At 42.2% G+C, this 19194-nt stretch overlaps 1 protein-coding gene across 5 annotated transcripts in view; it reads right to left on the minus strand.

Annotated features, from left to right (window-relative positions):
• The window catches only part of elmo1 (engulfment and cell motility 1 (ced-12 homolog, C. elegans)), a 277120-nt gene that overhangs the window by 148046 nt on the left and 109880 nt on the right, over positions 1-19194 (minus strand). For all 5 annotated transcript variants that reach the window (XM_041184319.1, XM_041184321.1, XM_041184320.1 and 2 more), the window contains exon 11: positions 4593-4643. In XM_041184319.1, the coding sequence (XP_041040253.1) occupies positions 4593-4643 (51 nt within the window). The remainder of the gene's footprint in view (positions 1-4592; positions 4644-19194) is intronic.

The following is a 19194-nucleotide window of genomic DNA, read 5'->3' on the forward strand; positions in this document are numbered from 1 at the left end:
GGAACTCAGTTTCTGTGTTAATTGCTACCAAAAGTCTCTTTGGCACTGAAAATTAACTATTATAAGTGTGGAGTCTCATTCCTTCAGACTTTGTATTTTTCATGGATTTTAACAGTGTCAAATTTGAAATGACATTTCGTTCTTACTTCTCTCTTTCATAATCCAATCCACCCCGCACTTCCCCCACAACTATATTTCTGTACCTGATTTAACAATGAATTCACACTTTTAATTCACCCTCCTCCTCAGTCCATTTACTGTTTATTTCTCATTCCAAAAATCCCTTTGGTTATGGAGATATCCCGTTCCTTGCCCTGTTCACTCAGGTCTCAGATATCTTGTTTCCCTCACAGCACTGTTGTCAGGTCTCACTTCCAGCAACTTTGTGGGCAAAAATGTTTTGAGTTGAAGGTTACAGGGTCAAGACTAACTAACAGCACATGTTGTCAGATGCCCTGTTAAAGCAGGCTTCATTTGTACCCTCCAACACTGCAAGTCATGGCATTATCAGACTCCCTCACAGGGTAAGCAGGTCTAAAAGACTAATGCATTCTTTTATCCAAGGTGTTGTAAGTTGAATGAGATCACATACATGCAGCATTAAGGCAGGGCTGAACAAAGATCTTCTGTTTCACGGGTGCTAATATGAAATGTAACTCAAATGAGAAAGGTCATCGACCAGAAATGTTAATTGTTTTTCTCTCTCCATGGTTGCTGCCTGACCTGTTTTCTCTGTTTTATTTCAGATGTTCAGGATCCACAGTGCTTTGCTTTTGGGAGAATGGCCAGGACAAGTTTGCCTCAGTCAGTGCATTTGTGTGGTATTTCTGAAGTTTAGAACAGCAGTTTACCTTAGTGCCTTTAACATAGTAAAATGTCCCAAGCAGTTTCAAAGGTGATAAGGAGTATATTAAAGAGAGGTAAAGAGGTGGAGAAGCTTGGAGAGACAATTCTAAAGCTTAGTGCGTGGACAGCTGAAGGCATACAGTAGTCACCAATGATGAGAGTGAGTGAAGTTGGGCGTGCACGAGAGGCCAGAATTGGAGGAGTGAAGAAATCATGGAGAGTTGCCAGGTTGAAGGAGGTTACAGAAATAGGAAGGGCTTTGGCAGTGAGACTAATGCATGTGCTCAAAGTTAATTTGACTTTAGTTTTAATCTTTTTTAAAAAATTGTTAAGAGAATAATCTGGTAAAAAGCCTGGGATCCTGCCTCACACTATCTCTTACCGTGCTTCCTAATAGGTTGTAAAAGCAGCATCCTGTACATGGCTGCAAGACTTTGTATAGGTTGCTATTCTGACTACTGGTGATGGTGTGGTTATTGGAGCCAGCTTAAGGGGTTGAAAATAGTAAAATAAATTGCTATTTTATTTTCTTCATAGGAACCAAAAAAAACCTCCTTTATTATTAGAGATGATCATTGTGGGCCATGGACTGTAATTGGAAAGCAGTAGCCCCTCAATCTGTTCACTTGCTTTCAAATGTAACTCATTTTCCAAATCCCTTGTGTAGCAGTGCATTCATCTGTTAAGAGCAAAGCTGATACTGAGGTAAATGAGAATCCTTTCATAGCATATCAGCATCTTATCACTGCTATCAGTCTAGTCTGATTTCAAACTGTTAGCACTCCATCAATTTCTCTTTCTCTTCACTCCCCACCAAATAGTGATATTAAACTACATGAGACAGCATCTTTAAAATTAAGCCATTTCAAGGACAGAATTTTATGTCCCGCGGGTGGGTGGGCACGCACCAGACCCGATTGGATGTAAAGTCACGCAAGATGACGTCGGGCAAGGATCCCGACATAATCTCGTGGTATTTCGCTCGGCAGGCACACACAAAAGTCGGATGCGCACTCACCAACAATTAAGAGGGCAATTAAACCCATTAACGGCACAAATGTCTGTTATTTTTCGTAGCCCATCCAACCTTGGCAGATGGGCGAATCAGCCAGGCGGCTTTTACATTTTTCATCAAACCTCATCTAAGGGCGAGATGAGGTTCCGTTATTAAATAAAATTAAAATAAAAATCTATGAACATTATTGTTATCATCTATATGTTCAGGTGCCTGATTGTAATGCTTGGATATTTTTTTTCCTGACTTTCAAAACTTTATCTTATGGTTTTGGGATCTGCAGCTCCGAGGCAGCTCTCTGCCTTTGGGGAGCTTTCTCTCAGCACTCGCCTACGCCCGTGTTGACGTCATCGCCCACCCTCCTCCAGCCCCTCCCCCCCATGGTAGCTCCGAGCTTTCCCGCCATGCTTCACGCTGGCTGGCCGTTAATTGGCCGGCCAGCGTGAAATCGCGGTCGGCAATCCGTTTCCTGGCCGATCCGGAACCCGCCGATCCAGCCCACTGGCCAAGCTGAAAATTCAGGCTCAAGATTCTACCATTTCCCCCAGCCCTGAAAAGGAAAACTGGGCATAATTTTAATGGGCGGCCTGTCTGGAATTGCACCATCTACATCCCCACTGAAGTTGAATTCTATCCCCTTAACTTCCTGTGGTTTCAAAGAGTTTCTGATCTTGAGCCCAGGATAACAAGGAGCAAAAGCATTCTGTAAATTGCTTTAACTCTTCTGTGCCTACATACAAACTTCATTTTGTTTCTTCATGTGGTTCGGAAAAATGGCAGTGCATCACAACCTCAGGCTTTGCTTTAGATTTTAACAAGCAATTCTATTGAACAAGATATTAACCAGTATATATGTATTCACAAACCACTTTTAATGGTGTAAAACACCCCAAGGTGCTTCATAGGAACGTTAACAAAATTTGACACTGAGCCACATAATAGGAATGTTGGCCAAAATTGGTCAAACCTCTATGTTTTTGAGGAGGGGATTGAGATGGAGAGCTTAGAATCAAGGCAGCTGGAAGCACAGCTGGCAATGGTGGGGTGATGAAAATCAGGAATGCACAAAGTTCAGAACAACAGTATGGAAATACATTGATATAGTTACAACTGATGTTATACAAAGAAGCTCTTCCAAAAAAATTGATAAATTATAATCTATATCGCAAATTTTGTTTTATAAATGCAGTATTCCTTTCTTCTTGTGATTGTTTTACCTGCAGAAACTAAACTGTTACAGGTTCCAGTCAACTCAAAATGATTTGAGAAAGTCAATCTATTTGCATTAACTGAATAGTTGCCAGATTTTACCGGAGTTAGGTAACCGTCAGCTCAATTCAAAAGGAGTTGCCAAAGACTTAAAAAAAAAACACACTATCTTTTTGTTTAAACGTAGCTTCATTTTTACATTAAGTTTTTTTGTAGACACCTGACTAAACCTTCACAAAATTTGTATCGAGTTAGGCTGTCAACTGCAGTTTTAAACTCTTACTGAGATCAATTTTAAGTGCCTACTGTAGGAAATGTGTACTTTTTTGTACTTTTTATACTTTGTGCTATGAATTCTTTTTGTGTATTTTATATGAGTTTCTGGTGGATGAAGAGCTAATTTTAGATGTGTGACTTGAGTTGTTGCTTGTGTAACTTAAGTTAAATTGGGGTCACACAATGACAGGATATGCTGGTGTGAATTGATAGCGTAAATTAGCAAAGGGAAGTAGGGACAGATGTCCTGACTTTATGCCCACTTGTAATCAAAGGATATGCTTTAAAATGCATAGATCAATGTGTAACTAAATGAGGATACCGATTACTAAATTTGGTAAACGGTTATACAGGAAAAAGTTAATGATGGGCTGCTTAACTTTTGTTGTTTAATATATTGCCCTAGTATCACGACACCAAGTATCTCCATGTCTGAAATTTACTGTCTGGTCTCAAAGCCACTTATATCCTATCAGGCAGAAAAGTTAGGGCAGCGCTCTTAGAAATGATAGCAATACATTGGCTGCCTCAACCTCATCATTTAGATTGGGATTTCCACAAGCAACACAGGCAGCACCTATTATCAGGTAGGAACCTAATTACAATGTGCTAATCACGGTCCAAGGACATAGACAAGAGATTTGACAGTTAATATAAGCATGTCAATGCAGCCTCATGGATTGGTTTAGATCATCTAAGGGAGTCGGATAGAAATTTTGCAGATGTTTTCTCCCTTTTTGTCACCGTTTTCTGGTCTCATTTCTCTCCCAGGAGATCATATTGCAGTTGAGATGGAGAGGGGGAAGAAGAGGAGAAGATGTGTCTAGTTACATGTTTTGGGCATCATGAATGGCATAATGAATGTGGAACAGGCCTGATGGACTAACTGGTCTTTTCCTGCCTGTGATTTTCATCTGTACGTAAGGCCAACACTATCTTATGTTACCAGTTGAAGAGCATGCTTCACGCACTCCCCATCCATTGATACCAGACATTGAGTGGTTTAACCAGCAGAACTTAAAGGACTACACAGGACACTCAGAAAAAATAACTACGCTTTTGTGTCTGATTTCCTTCTTTGACTTGGTTTCAATTTTTGTCTGATTACATTTACATGAAGCAGCTTTGGATTTTCCACAACGTTAAAGGAACTATATAAATGCTAGTTAATGTTTCCTAAAAAAAAATGCAATAATTGTTCAGGTATAAATAACAACTTTTGTCAAACATCTATCCCCAAACTTACACTTAAAATAATGGAACGCAGTTGTTTCTGGGCCAAGATATTCGCTATTTCCTGTGCAAAGCAAAAAGAGAAGATATCCATGGTTAAAAACTTAATGTAATTTAACAGGCAATAATTAATATAAAAAGAAAAAAACATTTATTTCTGAGTGTACCTGCAAATTCAAAGTTGCATGAACAATATTTAATTACAATACAGGAGTAAACAATATTGGCAGTACAGGGGTAAACAATGTTAGCAGTACAGGGGTAAACAATGTTAGCAGTACAGGCCAGGACATGCTTTTGTTCCAGTGAGTGTGTGTTAGTTTGTTGAAAGTTTCAAGACCAAAAACTGGATCATAGGTTCTAATGTGAAGTATTTTCATCCTACATCACCATCAGCATTGTCTCTCTCTGCCCCCCTCTCCCCACCCATGTAGTGTCCTCATTGTGTGAGAGTTGCTAATCATGCCTTGTGCCATGATATCACTACGGGGCAAGGCAAGAAGGCAGGCAACAAGAACTACTTCAGCGGTATGGGGACTGAACCCGCACTGTTGGCTTAATCTGAGCCACACTAGTTGCCCAGCCAACTGAGCAAACTGACCCCAATCGGCATTTTAAAAGATAATCTTGTTATTAAGCATAAGTTATTACATTCAGTTACCCATTCAATATCATTTCTCACTTAAAACACTTTTTAAATAAAACCTACAACCTGCATTTCACAATCCTGAAAAAAAGTTTTGATTTAAACTCTATCCGTTTACAGACCTATAATGTGAATGGTACACCTCTTCAATACAACTGTTCAATTTTTCTTTTCCAAGGATACAGCTTTGAATATTCTTTTATAAAATATATAACACACTCCAATATTGAGAAACTGCCATCTTCTTGCCAACTTGGTGTTAAGTGTCAAGTGGACAGCTGTTTTGATCACTAACCTCAGTATTTATTTAACATGAAATAAAAACAGAAAATGCTGCAAAAACTCAGTAGGTCTGGCAGCATCTGTTGAGATAGAAACAGAGTTAACATTTCAAGTCCGTATGACTTCTTCAGAGCTGAAGAGAAGTAGAAATGTGATGGGTTTTATACTGTTTAAGAGGGGGTGGAGCAGGTGAAGCAAGATAGAAGGTCAGGGTCAGGTGACAGCTAAGGAAAGATTGACAAAGATGTCACGGACACAAAACAAAGGGAATGTTAATGGTTCTGTTGAAGGGTTATACAGACTCAAAATGTTAACTGTGTTTCTCTCTGCAGATGCTACCAGATCTGCTGAATTTTTCCAGGTATTTTTATTTTTGTTTTGGATTTCCAGCATCCGCAGCTTTTTGCTTTTATCAGAATGTTAACGGTAGAGGTAAAGAGTAAAGAAGATGCTGATAGTGGCAGAATGTGTTAATAGCAGAACAAGGGTGAGCACTCTGAAAGCACAACATAGAGACAAGTGACAGACCACCCTGTGGGGGTTGGGGGTGGTGGTTTGGGGAAAAAGGATTTTTTTAAAAATAAATAAAAATAAAAACATAAAAAATAAAAATGAAAATAAATAAGAATAAAAATAAGTTAAAATGAAAAAAAAATGGATTAAAAAAGGAGTAGAGATGGAGGAGAGAGTTCATGGTCTTAAGTTGTTGAACTCAACGTTAAGTCTGGAAGGCTGTAAGTACCTAATCGGAAAATTAGGTGCTGCTCCTCCAGTTTGCGTTGGGCTTCACTAGAACAATGCAGCAGGCCAAGAACAGACATGTGGGCATGAGAGCAGGATGGTGTGTTGAAATAGCAAGCGACATGAAGGTCTGTCTGGGTCATGCTTGCGGACAGACCGAAGGTGTTCTGCAAAGCGGTCACCCAGTCTGCATTTAGTCTCCCCAATGTAGAAGAGACCACATTGGGAGCAGCAAATGCAGTAGACTAAATTGAAGGAGGTGCAAATAAAGTGCTGCTTCATCTGAAAGGAGTGTTTGGGACCTTGGACGGTGAGGAGGAAGGAGGTAAAGGGGCAGGTATTGCACCTTCTGCACGTGCATGGGAAATTCCTTGGGGAGGGGGTGAGGAGTTGGGGTGATGGAGGAATGGACCAGAGTGTCATGGTGGGAATGGTCCCTATGGAATGCTAAAGGGCATTGGGGGAGGTTTGAGGGGAAGATGTGTTTGGTGGTGGCATCATTCTGGAGTTGGCAGAAATGGCAGAGGATAATCCTTTGAATGCAGAGGCTGGTGGGGTGAAAAGTGAGGACAAGGGGCACCCTATCTTGGCTCTGGGAGGGAGGAGAAGGGGTGAGGGCAGAGGTGCAGGAGATGGAGTGGACACAGTTGTGAGCCTTGTCAACCAAAGTGGAGGGGAACCTCAGTTAAGGAAAAAGTAAGATAGGTCAGAAATGCCACTTTGGAGGTGAAGGAACTGAGAGAATGGGATGGAGTCCTTATAGGAGGCAGGATCTGAGGAACTGTAGTCGAGGTAGCTGTGGAAGTTGGTAGCCTTGTAATGAATATTGGTGGACAGTCTATTACCAGAAAGGAGACAGAGACGTCAAGGGAGGCAAGGGAAGTGTCGGAGGTGGATCATGTGAAGGTGATCGAGGGGTGGAAATTGGAAGCAAAATTGATAAAGTTTTCTAGGTCCAAATGAGGGCCTGAAGCGGCACCGATACAATCATCGATGTACCGAAGAAAAAGGCGTGGGAAGGGGCCTGAGTAGGACTGGAACAAGGAATATTCCACACACCCCACAAAAAAACAGGCATAACTGGAGCCCAGGTGGGTACCCATAGCCACACCTTTTATTTGGAGGAAGAGAGACAAGTTAAAGGAGGAATTGTTCAGTGACGGAGGAGGGTGGTGGTGGATGGGGATTGCTCAAGCCTCTGTTCAAGGAAGAAGCAGAGAGCCCTCAGACCATCCTGGTGGGGGGTGGAGGTGTAGAGGGATTGAATGTCCATGGTGAAGAGGCAGTGGTTGGGGCCAGCAAACTAGAAATTGTTGACATGACATAGGGCATCAGAGGAATCACGGATGTAGATGGGGAGAGACTGTATTAGGGGAGAGAGAATGAGTGAAGATAGGAAGAAATGAGTTCTGTGGGGCAGCAACAGGCTGACATGATGAGTCTACCGGGACAGTCCTGTTTGTGGATTTTGGGAAGGTGGTAGAAGCGGGCTGTGTGGGGTTGGAAGACTATGAGGTTGGAAGCTATGGAAGGAAGATATCCAGAGGAGACAAGGTCAGTGACAATCCTGGAAACAATGCCTTGATGTTCGGTGGCGGGGTCATGGTCCAGGGGGAGGCAGGAAGAAGTGTCTGAGAGTTGGCACTCAGCCTTTGCAACCTAGAGGTCTGTACGCCAGACAACAACAGCACCACCCATGTCAGCAGGGTTGATAACAAAGTCAGGGTTGGACCTGAGAGAACAGAGTGCAGCAAGTTCAGAAGGAGACAGGTTAGAGTAGGTGAGAGGCAGCTGATGTCATGCCAACAGTTCTCAACGAAAAGATCAAGAGCAGGTAAGAGGCCAGAGGGAGGGGTCCAGGTAGAGGGAGAAAACTGGAGATGGGTGAAAGGACCTGTTGAATGGGGGGAGAAGGACTCCTGCCCAAAGAAGTGAACACAGAGATGAAAGCGACGGAAGAAAAGTTCAACATCGTGCCGAGCCCGAAATCCACAGTATTTTGCTTTCGTTTAACATGCCTGTAATTGAGGTCCACCAGTCTTGATGAGATGGTGGAATTTTACTCCATATTTAAGGGAGTCGCCCCTTCTGTACTCAAAAATGAACCACAACAATTTTTTACTTCGCTTTTTTTTACTATTTTTCGATGCTGCATTTCATTGTGGGAACTAGCATGCAGCAGTTACTACACACTACAGGATAAGTGAGATAAAATAGCAGGCATACTCCAAACGACAGATGTGCTGAGGCAGACAACCATTTCTAACTGCAGCTAACTCAGTTTTCCTCACAAAGCTGGGATCAGTAATTCTACTCCTTATTACTAGATGTATCTTTTTTAAAAGGAATCTGCACTGGATAGACATCAAGGAAACAAAAGCTAAAGCCAACAATTCCTCATAAATTTAAAGGTTTAATTTTAGAGAAAGGGGTAGTGAGTGTGATGCTTGAATCTGAGCGTCTAAAGTCCAGTTGAGCTTTAAATAATGATGAGTAGCTAGATGCGAGCAATGACTGTTAGAGTATTTTTTTAAAATATGGTTCGTGAGCATTGCCAAAGGAGGTCAACTAGTAAATGCATAACTATAAATCAGAGCAGAGCAAACATTAATTCAGTAAATAAGGTTTCAAACTTTAAAATAAAATAAAGTCAAGTTTATGAAATATTTTGGCATATTTGGTTTAGCTTTCTTCCATTGTCTAACATTCTTCAGGTTTCTACCCATTCTGAAGCTGTGATTATACTTGGTGCAAACAGTTCAAGTTTGCCATCCAGTGCGAAATATTCACTGCTCTCCACCCAATCCCCCAATTATTTCAAGGTTCTTATGTAATCCCATTGGTTTCCTGTTTACATTTCTTTTGGATGGCACCTTTGAAATATGTCACAGTCTGCAAGATTGGAAACTGCTGTCAAAAAGGGGAGGAATAACTGACTTGCCCAAGTGAAATGTGAAGAGATGAATGATAAAGGCACAACCATATGTGAAACTTACCACCCTCTTTTTCCTGATGCAATGGAAGCACGATCTGTAGTCTCCCTTGAGAACATATCTCATCTTATCACAAAAGTAAGCAGTGATAAGCCCTGTATTCTTAGTCCCTGCACTTATTCCTTGTGGAGGGTGCGAGGGAGCAAAGGTAACCAAAACAGGGATCCATGGAGTTGTATTTACAACTTGCTTATTTCATTTATTTACAGAGACCATGTGCAGAGCTACCAGCAGTTTGGGTGCACTGAGAAGAATGGTTTTGCCTGTCCACAGTCATGTATATTAATCTGCCGAATCTAGGCAACAACACCAATGTCACCAGCAGCAGCGGGAGCAAATAATGAGTCACATCCCAGTCAACCTGATGCCTCATCACATGCGGGTACCAGAGGACACAGGTATAGTCTGAAACAGTGCGTTGTGCTGTACTTGTCCTTTTAGCTCCAAGCTCTCAGGCCAAGCCGATGAGAAAGCTAGCCCAGCAACATACTATGATGGGAAAATAGTAACAAAAAAAATACTTTTTGAAAAAAAGCGATAATATTTCTACACATTTCTCCAGGGAAAACTGCATGGTAAACTTGAAGAGGTGTACAGCACTAATGGTTCTTCCCTAATTTATACTATTCTGGAAATAAACCATAATTTAATCTGTTTATATTTTTTCATTTCTACTTTTGCTGTTTCCAGAGTAAAAATAATGAATCTTTTATGTTTGGCAAGAAAACAGAGGTGAGCAGGCAGGAAATCCAGAGGCCTATTAAGGGTCCGGTAGCTGAGCAACCTAGATATCATAAGTTCAAATCCCATCATGGTAATGAGTCCTGTCATTTCTGGGCTGGCACCACAAAAACCATTTTAAAACATCCTAAAAAAAAAATCCTAAATGTTTCACTAAATACCATAATGGAAGGGAGGTTTGTCAGTCTGACCTACGCATGACTAAGCCCACACCACGGGTGGTATTTTACGGCTCCATCACCTGGGCCGTAAAATGCAGCAAGCCATTAAAAAGCCCATTGACTTCAGTGGGAACGTAAAATCCCGCTGGCATAAAATTCCGTCCCATATGACTGACCCTTAACAAGCAAGGAGTAACTTAGCGGTTGTGCCTTTGCTTGGAACTCCAAACTTTTATTAACAAAAACAAAAATACCTGGAAAACTCAGCATGTCTGGCAGCATCAGTGGAAGGGAGCACAGTTAACATTTCGAGTCCGCATGACTCTTCAACAGAACTAAGGAAAAATAGAAAAGGGGTGAAATATAAGCTGGTTTAAGGGGGGGGGTTGGGACAAAAGAGCCGGATAGAGGGCCAATAATAGGTGGAGATAACCAAAAGATGTCACAGACAAAACGACAAAGAGGTGTTGAAGGTGGTGATATTATCTAAAGGAATGTGCTAATTAAGGGTAGAAAGCAGGGCAAGCAAGGTACAGATAGCTCCAGTGGGGTGAGATGGGGTGAAGGAATCGAAAAAGGCTAAAAGGTAGAGATAAAACAATGGATGGAAATACATTTGAAAATAACGGAAATAGGTGGGAAAAGAAAAATATATATAAATTATTGGAAAAAACAAAAAAGAGGGGGAAAAAATCAGAAAGGGGGGGGATGGAGAAGAGTGTTCATGATCTAAAATTGTTGAACTCAATATTCAGTCCGAAAGGCTGTAAAGTGCCAAGTCGGAAGATGAGGTGCTGTTCCTCCAGTTTACATTGAACTTCACTGGAATAATGCAGCAAGCCAAGGACGGACATGTGGGCATGAGAGCAGGGTGGAGTGTTGAAATGGCAAGCGACAGGGAGATCTGGGTAATGCTTGCGGACAGAACGAAGGTGTTCTGCAAAGCGGTCACCCAGTTTGCGTTTGGTCTCTCCAATGTAGAGGAAACTGCATTGGGAGCAACGACTGCAGTAGACTAAGTTGAGGGAAGTACAGGTGAAATGCTGCTTCACTTGAAATAAGTGTTTAGGCCCTTGGACGGTGAGGAGAGGGGAAGTAAAGGGGCAGGTGTTACATCTTCTGCGGTTCCATGGGAAGGTGCCGTGGGAGGGGGTTGAGGTGTAGGGAGTGATGGAGGAGTGGACCAGGGTGTCACGGAGGGAACGATCCCTACAGAATGACATGGGGGGGGGGGGGGGGGGGGGGGGGGTGAGGGGAAGATGTGTTTGGTGGTGTCATCATGCTGGAGTTGGCAAAAATGGCGGAGGATGATCCTTTCAATGCGGAGGCTGGTGGGGTGATAAGTGAAGACAAGGGGGACCCTATCATGTTTCTGGGAGGGAAAAGAAGGTGTGAGGGCGGATGTGCGGGAGATGGACCGGACACGGTTGAGGGTCCTGTCAACCACCGTGGGTGGAAAACCTCGGTTAAGGAAGAAGGAGGACATGTCAGGGGAACTGTTTTTGAAAGTTTTTGCTTTTATCCAAACTTTTATTGCCTGCCCTGCGGCCATCATGTGATATATGGGGAAAAGGTTACTGAGAATAATCTTAAAAGAAAAACCCTTGTCTGCAAGCTCATGTGCACATCCATTAGCTTTGAGAACTGTTTTTGATTAGCTGATCTAATTTATGATTAATGATGAGCAAAATGTATATAGTCATTTACAAAGAGGTCCATAATTAATTGAGTGTCTTCAGAGTAGAAAAATACAGCTTCGGAATATGAAGCTTCATCAATTGCTGATTAAGCAGCGCTGTGAAAGGCAAAATTGCAGCCCCAGATCTTCCTCAAAAATTGGACAGGATCAAAACAAATTGAAGGAGAATTAAGTAACAGAGGTAAATAAAATGTGTATCGTTTGTGATGCAATTAATATAAAAGGGGGGGAGATTAATTTTTTTTGCCAATCATAAAAGGTTCATTATTTTTACTCTGGAAACAGCAAAAATAGAAATGAAGAATGTTATGAAAAAGCCAATTACTGCCACGAATTACATATGAGCATGTTAAACTTTTTAACGAAGACCTGTGTATTTTTAAGGAAGTACAAGCAAGGACAAGTAGAAAAAAAATGATAATGTAAAGTAACCACTTTCTGGAAAATTCTTATATGGATTATACTGATACACCTGTCCTGAGAGAACATGGAATGTTGCAACTGAAAAGATGTCATGGCCTTCTTGAAGCAGAGGCACTTGAAAGGGAGATAAGAAAGATGCAAAAGACTGAACTTTAATCTCCTGTGGTTGTGGTGACAAAAGATTGATTTGCACACCTCAGCAGTCACCCAAAAATCCATCTCCTGTCGATTTATATCTCAGAATGTGTAAATAGATCTGAGATAGATGCAAGACTATTTTTCCCTCCTGGAATATACAGGGAAAAAATAGGTTAAAAAGCTAGCTGCAGAGCAGTGCAGAATGTGCTGGTATGCTGTGAGAATAACAGCAAAAGACGACCAACTAGTCACTCCAGCAGTTGCAAGTGAAGACTCTCTCTCTCTCTGTTGCTGGAGGCAAGGCTCAGCAGAAGCCATAGTCAAAAAGGGAATAGGGCAGCCTTTTCAGCTACCCTGGTGAACCAAGTGTATCCAAACCAACTGTGAAACTGCCAGTCAGCTCTATCGGAATCACTGAACTTAAGGGCCGCAACGTACCACCATCAATGCCTCATGGACAAGCCAAGTACTGATTCATATATTTTTTTTAAACTTTTTTTGGACTCCTAACTTCTCATGTCTGATCTCTGTGTATGTGTGTTACATTTTTATTATTTGTTCTCAGGTTTTATTATCTAATACACTTACGCTTTCTTTGACTCAAGAAAGCCTGGTTAAATTGGCTCCTTCTAAAAAATAAATACATTTGGACTGGGAAAAGGTATCCACAGGGGAAGGGATCCCTTTTAATTTAATCTTATTGCAACCAACCTAGGGGGTTGAATAAAGAAGGGGAGCCAGCTTATTCCTCCTCACCTGAGAGCATAACAAAATTGGGCCCCATTCGGTAAGTTAACAAATTGTTAGACCTCACCTGGGGACCAGTCGTAACAAAAATATAAACAGATTAAATTATGGTTTATTCTCAAAACAGTGTAAATTATGGAAGAATCTTTAGAGTAGTACAGATCTCGTCAATTTTATTGTGCAGTTTCCCCTAGAAACGTGTAGAAACATTACCACTTCTTTAAAAAGTAACTTGTTTTTTTGTTACTACCTTCCCATCACACTACATTTTTGGGCTGGCTTTTTCATCTGTTTGGTCCTCATAGCTTGGAGCTAAGTTGGTGAATACAGTGCACACACTGTTTCAGACTGTACATGTTCTCTGGTGCCTACATGCGAGGAGGCTTCAGGTTCACCGGGATGTGACTCTCTCATTATTTGCTCTTGCTGCTGCTGGCTCAGATTTTAGCAACAGCTAAAAAAAGTTCAAACCTGTGACCAAACCTGCTCTACAACATTAAGTGTTGACGTGTCACCATGTAGCATGGCCGCACTGCCCTGGAATACCTGTTAGTTTGCTCTCATCATGCTTGTGTTTCCTCAACAGGGCAGACCCAGCGAGTTTAAAGAGAGGGAGAGGGACAGGGAGAGGTTGTATGATAGACCCAGCAAGTTTAAAAAGAATACAAAGGAGAGAGAGTGCACGGCAGACCCAGTGAATTTTTTAAAAGTGGGAAGGAGAGAGCACGCACGATGGAGCCAGCAAGTTTAAAAACAGTGAGAAGGGGAGAAAGAGGGCACACAGAGGACCCCGTGAGTTTAAAAAGAATGAGAAGAGAGAGTGAGTGAGCGCATGTGGTGGACCAAGTGAGTTTAAAAACAGCATGAAGGGGAGAGAGCGTGCAGCAGACCCAGTGACTTTAGAAACAGCACGGAGAGAGAGATAGCAGCAGGCCCAGCGAGTTTAAAAATAGCGAGAAGGGGAGAAAGAGGGCACACAGAGGACCCAATGAGTTTAAAAAGAATGCAAAAGGGAGAGAGGGCACAACAGACCCAGCAAGTTTAAAAGACCTAGTCCAGCCTATGGTTCCAGTGCAGACTGGCCGCATTCTGAGAAAAATCAAAGTGCGGCATCACAAGAAAACAGATAAGTGAATTGGTTGTTGAGTATTTTTCTCAATTATCTTTCAAAACTCAGGTAATTTATTAATAATTGTAAGGTTTTATTAGTAGTGGTACGGTTTACTAAAAGTAGTAAAACTTATTAGTAGCAGCAGTATTTATTAATTATAAATTTAAAAAAAACAAATTAACACATAATAAAGTTGGCAGGGCAGGTGATGTGTTGCAGCTGCAAAATATAGAGCATGATGGACACCAGTGTGATCCAAGGCAACCACATCTGCAGTGAGTGTCTGCAGTTCGAGGATCCTCAACTCAGAGTCAATGAACTGGAGGCCAAGCTACAAACACTGTGATCCATCAGGGAGCAGGAAAGTTACCTGGACACTTTGTTCCAGAAAGCTATCACACCCATCAGGATAGAGTCATCTGATTTGGTCAGTAGTCGGGGACAGGAGAGTGTGACCTTGAGTGAGGCAGGTAAGAAGGTAGAAGTGGAGGAGCCTCCGCCCTTGCAATTGTCCAACAGGTTTGAGGTTCTCACACCTTGTACGGCTGAGAGCAGGGGCTGCAGGGTAGATGAGCGAGCTGACCATGGCATTCAAGGAAGCCATTCAAGTGTGGAAAGTAAATAGGAAGGCTGTGGTAGTAGGGGACAGTATAGACAGGGGGATAAGTACAGGTCTCTGCAACAGAGAGCGAGAGTCCAGAAGGTTATGTTGCCTGCCCAGTGCCAGGGTATGGGACATCTGCTCGAGGCTAGAGAGGAACCTGCAATGGGAGGGGAAGGATCCAATTGTCATGGTCCAGGTGGGTACAAGGGACATAGATAGGTCCAGGAAAGAGGATCTGCTTAGGGATTATGAATAGCCAGGGGCCAGATTAAAAAGCAGAACCTCAAAGGTAATAATCTCTGGATTATACCTCAGGCACAAGCCTCTCCCTCACTTTTAGGTGAGCAGCATCCTCGTTTCTCTCAGGAACATTACGGCAGATGACCAAGATGTTTATTTAATTTCTCAACAGTTTCCTTGCCCCACCATTAAAAGCATTTGATATCATTACTTATTTCCACACCTAGCTGACCATTACATTTATTATCATACACCAGAAGGGTTTTTAAGATAACAACTGTTTTAACCAGAATATCTACTGTTGGGGACCTGGCTATGACATCGGTAGAGAGTTCAAAAAACAAAGTGCAGCCAAAATACAAAGAAAAACAAACCTTTCTTGATAGCCAGACATCCCAAAATAACACTGTCAGCAAAGACCCTTCAATGAGGACAAATATTACTGAATTGTCCTTCAAATGGTATTGGGCGTGAGGGGGAGAATTTACATCCTTTAGCCTAAAATAGATGGAGGCAAGCCCTGGTAGGATCAACAACCCAGTAAGTTCAAAGCCTACCATGGCAAATTGTGAAACAGAAGTCACTGAAACCTGGTAATCTGTTGGTGGGGGGGGGGGCATCAGAAAAAAAATCGACAATAAGAGCTGTTCTGATTTTGTTCATAAAACAACTGTTTGACGACCTTGCCAACACCACTCACACCCAGGATGGCCCGTTCTTATGAAAGAAATGAAGGGACCACTTTGACCATGGGGCAAGTTGGCAGTGGTGGTAGGGGGGCACGTGGGTAGAATTTGCTGGTGACCATAAGACCTGCGGGGGTGGGGGAGGGGGAGGAGGTGCTGGTGATAGTAACTCTGCCAATGGCAACAATGTTGCACATGCTCACATGCTCACAAACAAAACAAAGAGGCAAAGGCAGGAAGAGGCTCCCAGGCTCAGTCTCACACAGGCTGCCCCAGAAATAGGGAGTGAAAGGTGTCCTTTAAAGGATGCAGGACAAACAGTCAAAATAAGGGATAATCCCTTAAAATACAGAAAAGTTGGTCACCCTGCCTACACCCTGAGAACATTTTTAAAAATTGGCTGGGAATGTTATGGTTAGAAGGTGAACATATTTTGCATTATTCAGTAGCAGGCTGAGCAAGCTGATTCAATGTGGAAATGGTGGAATTGTTCAGCTATGTTTAATTCATTAGAAGCATCACTGTGTGTGTTAAGATGCCTCGTTGAACAGAGTAATGTTGCCTTTAGCCATTCATCATTAAGCACTACTGTAAACGCCTGCACTCAGAAACATTCCATAAAACAAACCCCATGAATCCCAAATATTGATACTGCTTCAAAACAATAGCTTCAGCAGCGAGGCATCTGCTAGCGAGGCTGCACATTACTACCTACTCCCTCTAAAACAAATACACTAAGCCTTCTGATTGAAGCATTTTTTTCAAATGCTCATCATCTTGCTCAAGATGGTGTTATTAGTTTCCAAATAGGAATGAGTGAAAGGCCCTCTCCAAGCACCCTCTAGCAAATGCCCTCCCCATCCCCCAAAGAATCTGTCCTATTCCATCTATGTTATCTCACACTGCAGCCAGGTGGGAAGATCATAGGTGTAGCTGCAGCCAACAGCCTAAAATGGGCCCACACATTGAATTTTGCCTATAGCAGACCAAAGGTGATATGACCCAAGTGCCCCGGTATACTGATAATCGTGGCTCCACTGATAGGTGCCTTAGAGTGTTGCATGAGTTGTCTCTTTATCAGTGCCCTATGCCCAGGAAAAGTACAGTCTGCCACCAATCTGCCCATTCCACTAGTCCATCTTTATGAACCAAGAAGGATTACCAAATTGACAGCAAGTCATACTGAATTTTGGACAGTTTCTGCACCTGTGATGTGCAACATTTGGATCTGGATTCAGCCTGTCCTAAATTATTTTGAATGGGACTTCCACAGCCAGCAAATATCAGCTTTTGAGCCTCTCGCAATATTCCATTCAGCAGGCGCTGCCGGAGTCAACTGCGCATCTGCCGATAATTGAAAGGCCTATTAAGGCCATTAACGAACTAATTAACTTCAAATTTACGCTGCCTGTCCAACCTAATGGTTGGCGGGCAGGAGAAAAAGCCAAGCGGCCTTTACATTTTTTAGGGAACCTCATCCACGAGAGGGATGAGGTTTCCTAAAGCTAATACAAATTAAATAAAACTTCCTTCTGGCATTAAAAACATGTCCCATCTCATGTGACACAGTCACATGAGGGGACATGTTTCATTAAATTTTTAATGTCTTTAATTTTTTTTTGAAGGCGCTTCAATCTCCCTGTGGCAGCTCCGAGCTCCCCGAACATCCCTGCCCATTCGACGAGGGAAAAGTTCAGGCCAAGGAATAGGAACACGAGCAGACAATTCGGCCCTTCGAGCCTGCACCGCCATTCAATAAGATCATGACTGATTAGCTTGCCATCTAACCCAGATAACCTTTGACTCCCTTGCCTAACTTTGCCCCTTTACATCCCCCCTCCTCACCGTCCAAGAGGCTAAACACTCCTTTCAAGTGAAGCAGCACTTCACTTGCACTTCCCTCAATTTAGTCTACTGCATTCGCTGCTCCTGATGCGGTCTCCTCTACATTGAAGAAACCAAATGTAGACTGGGTGACCGCTTTGCAGAACACCTTCGGTCTGTCCGCAGGCATGACCCAAACCTCCCTATTGCTTGCCATTCCAACACACCACCCTGCTCTCATACCCACATGTCCATCCTTGGCCTGCTGCAATGCTCCAGTGAAGCTCAACGCAAACTGGAGGAACAGCACCTCATCTTCTGACTAGGCACTTTACAGCCTTCTGGACTTAATATTGAGTTCAACAATTTCAGATCATGAACTCTCTCCTCCATCCCCACCCATTTTCAGATCCCCCTTTTTCCAATAATTTATAATTTAAGAAAAAATATACTTTTCTTTTCCCAACTATTTTAAAATTTATTTCGATCTATTGTTTTATTTCCACCTTTTAGCCCATTTCGATCCCTTCCCCCCACCCCATCCCCACTAGGACCATCTGCCACTAGCTTGTCCTGCTACCCTTAATGTCCCCATTAGCACATTCCTTAGATAATATCACCACCGTTAACACCCCTTTGTCCTTTTGTCTATGACATCTTTGGCAATCTCTTCTTTGTCTCCACCTATCACTGGCTCTCTATCTAGCTCTACCTGTCCCACCCCTCTTTACCAGTTTATATTTCACCTCATTTCTCTATTTCCTCAGTTCTGATGAAGAGTCATACGGACTCGAAACATTAACTATATTCCTCTTCGCGGATGCTGTCAGAACTGAGTTTTTCCAGGTATTTTTGTTTTTGTTCAGTTTTCCAGCATCAGCAGTATTTTGCTTTTATCTAAGAATCTATTTACATTTGCCTTAAAAATATTCAATGACCTCACTTCTACCACCTTCTGGGGCAAAGAGTTCCAAAGTCGCACAACCTCCTGAGAGAAAAAAATTCTCCTCATCTCTGTCCTAAAAGGGCAGCCCCTAATTTTAAAACAGTGGCCCCTAGTTCAGGACTCACCCACAAGAGGAAACACTCATTCCAGGTGTCAGTCTAGTAACCTCCTCCAATGCAGTTACATCCTTCCTTAAATAAAGAGACCAAAAATGCACACTGTATTCGAGGTGCAGTCTCACTTAGCCTTGTATAACTGAAGCATAACATCCTTACTTTTATGTTCAATCCCTCTCATAATAATCTCCTTCTGTCCTAATTTTAGTCAACTTTTTTCCCCCACCTGATTTATCTTTTATTTTCATTACTTTTATTTTTATTTAAATTTAAACCCCTTTCTTTCTTCTTGCTCCCATGTAAGAGATAGTGACAACTTTTCAATAAACAGGTTTAGATCATTAAAAAATCAGCTTAAGACAGCAAGTTACTGATTAAAAGCAGGATGATTGACTCGGTCACATCCCGGTTTAAATCCGATGCATTTTTAAGCATCAAACCAAGATAGAGGCAACCCATCCCATTTGCCCAGATGGGGAAAGCGCAGTAGGAGTTTTAATGTTGTGCTTCTTTTTGT

Source organism: Carcharodon carcharias, chromosome 3, assembly GCF_017639515.1.
Source record: "Carcharodon carcharias isolate sCarCar2 chromosome 3, sCarCar2.pri, whole genome shotgun sequence".
NCBI lineage: Eukaryota > Metazoa > Chordata > Chondrichthyes > Lamniformes > Lamnidae > Carcharodon > Carcharodon carcharias.